Source organism: Ammodytes marinus (assembly GCF_949987685.1).
Source record: "Ammodytes marinus genome assembly, contig: scaffold_164, whole genome shotgun sequence".
Taxonomy (NCBI): Eukaryota; Metazoa; Chordata; class Actinopteri; order Uranoscopiformes; family Ammodytidae; genus Ammodytes; species Ammodytes marinus.
In genome coordinates this window covers 47,501-50,000 of record NW_027648350.1, presented here as the reverse complement: position 1 = coordinate 50,000, position 2,500 = coordinate 47,501, and the positions used below count along the sequence as shown (strand labels likewise).

The window sequence follows — 2,500 nt, the reverse complement described above, 5'->3', positions numbered from 1 at the left end:
ACACACGCACAAGTCCTGGCATAGAACTGTCCCTTTATAAATCGTTACAAAATATGGCTAAAAGACCTCTTAAAGCTGGGGTGGAGGATGTGGGGAGAAAATGGCAGTTGGGATAGAGATTTGAATCCAAATACCTCAACCGCTCCACTTGTTCTCTTTGGTCCCTCCCCTATGGTCCCTCCCTGACACACTCTACTACACCAACAAAGTCGGTGCCAAAGTGAATGGACAGTCCCCAACAGCCAATAAGAACAGAGAATCGGATGGAGCCTCGCTCTGATTGGTCAAAGTGTACAGCTCGTGTTAACTTTGACCAATCAGACATCACATATCCCAGCTTTAAGTTAACACCTACCTATGTGCTTTTGTATTCATGTTTTATTTGTTATATAAAATAAATAAAAAGTACAAGAATCTCAAAATTACACTTAAACCTGCAGTGTGTAGAATTTTGGGTTTTATTTCCTAGCAGATTTTGTAGAAAGTAATTATAATATCCATAAGTACGTTTAATTTAGTGCATAGTGGCTGAAAGAAATGTTTTGAATTATAATTTTTTCCCTTAGAAAGGGTCTCATATATGTCCATGTTTCTGCATATTTTGGACCAAGGCCTTGTGCCGCCATCTTGAAAGTGTCATAGTTGGAATGTCATCAGGTGCATTGTTTAAAATTTTTAATTGTTCTCGTCCTTGAAGGCCACTGTAGCTTCTGTTATTATTCTAAAGGGGTGGGGTTACCCAGGGATCGTTGCATTCTAGAACTTTGTAGAACTTTCTTGATGATGTCATATTACACACTGCACCTTTAAAGGGGACCTATGATGCTCCTCTGTCTTTTCCGACCTATACATGTTGTTATAATGTGTGATGTCACACATGGTAATGTGTAGGGTTAGACAGTGAGACCATAAAACACTCTTTCTGCCTTTTCTCAGGCTAGGATGAACCGATTTCTAACATTTTCGCACATTTATACTACATAGGATCTCAGAGTTCAATACACCTTCATATTCCCACCAGTGAAGTAGGTCTTTAATGTGTTTTTCTTCATGTTATTTCGCAGGTGTACACGTATAAGCAGAACGCGCTCACCAGACAGAAGGTGCAGCCGATGCATCGCAGCAGTGTGAAGGGGGTGGAGGACATGGCTACACTGGAAGACCTGCACGAAGGAGCCATCATGCACAACCTCTATCTGCGCTTCCAACAGAGACACATATATGTAAGTCTGGGGGGGCTGTGTGGGATGGCAGGGGGGGGAGTGTGTGTGTGTGTGTGTGGGAGGGGGGGGGGTGTGTATGTGTGGGAGGGGGTGGGGGGTGGTGTGTGGGGGGGAGGGGGGCTGTGTGTGTGTGTGTGTGTGTGTGTGTGTGTCTTCTGAAATGAAAACATACCAAAACTAACTCAACGTCTATTTGAAGTCACGCACACACACACTCTGTCTCTGTGTCTCTCTCTCTCTCTCTCTGTCTCTCTCTGTCACTCACACTCACACACTCACACACACACACACACACACACACACACACACACACACACACACAGACACTCTCTCTCGCTCTCTCTCTCTCTCTCTCTCTCTCTCGCACACACACACACACACACAGACACTCTCTCTCTCTCTCTCTCTCTCACACTCTCTATTTCACACACACACACACACACACACTCTCTCTCACTCCCCCCCCCCCCCCCCCCCACACACACACACACACACTCCCAGGAATCTCCCATGAAGCGCTCAGTCGTCACTCACACAGATAACCGTCTAGCCTCAGACAGATAAGAATGTTGACTGTCAGGGTTCCTTGACTGTTCACCTGAATGTAAGGCGAAAGTGGCAGTTATTGAAAAAAATCATCAAAATAGTTTAGATTAGGACGATATTTAGATGAAAAAAAGTGAAATTCTTAAAATACTACAGTATGTCCAGCTACCAGAGGTCTTGAAGCAGAAATTAGAGTCGTCCTATTTCCGAAAGTGACATTTACTTTTGAGTTAAGTCTTGGCAAAAAGTGGCCGATATTTGGATGAAAAAAGGTGAATTTCATAAAAAGGTCAGGTTGTCCAGCTAACATAAGTCTTAAAATAGAAATTAGAGTCGTCCTATTCTTGTTTTTTAAGGATAATTAAGACACAAAAAGTGACATTTACCTATGTAATATTATATATGAGAGATATTTGGATGAAAAAAAGTATATTTCTTAAAAAAACTCAATATTTCCACCTACCAGAAGTCTTGAAACAAAAGTGCATCAATGTTAATCTTGTTTTTAAGATAATTAAGACACAGAAAGTGACATTCACTTGAGTTAAGTCAATGGCAAAAGTGACGATTATTGAAAAAAACATCAAAATAGTTTAGATTTGGCCGATCTTTGGCTGAAAAAAATTTAATTCCCTTAAAATACATCAGAATGTGCAGCTACTAGAAGTCTTTAAACTAAACAAGAGTGGTCCTATTCTTATTTTTAAGGTGATAAGATTATGAAAGTTCTC

At 41.2% G+C, this 2,500-nt stretch overlaps 1 protein-coding gene across 1 annotated transcript in view; it reads left to right on the top strand.

Annotated features, from left to right (window-relative positions):
* The window catches only part of LOC307270658 (unconventional myosin-X-like), a gene marked incomplete at both ends in the record, with an annotated part of 68,612 nt that overhangs the window by 21,597 nt on the left and 44,515 nt on the right, over nucleotides 1–2,500 (top strand). The window contains one exon of the mRNA XM_080054541.1: nucleotides 1,065–1,223. Coding sequence (XP_079910667.1) covers nucleotides 1,065–1,223 — 159 coding nt within the window. The remainder of the gene's footprint in view (nucleotides 1–1,064; nucleotides 1,224–2,500) is intronic.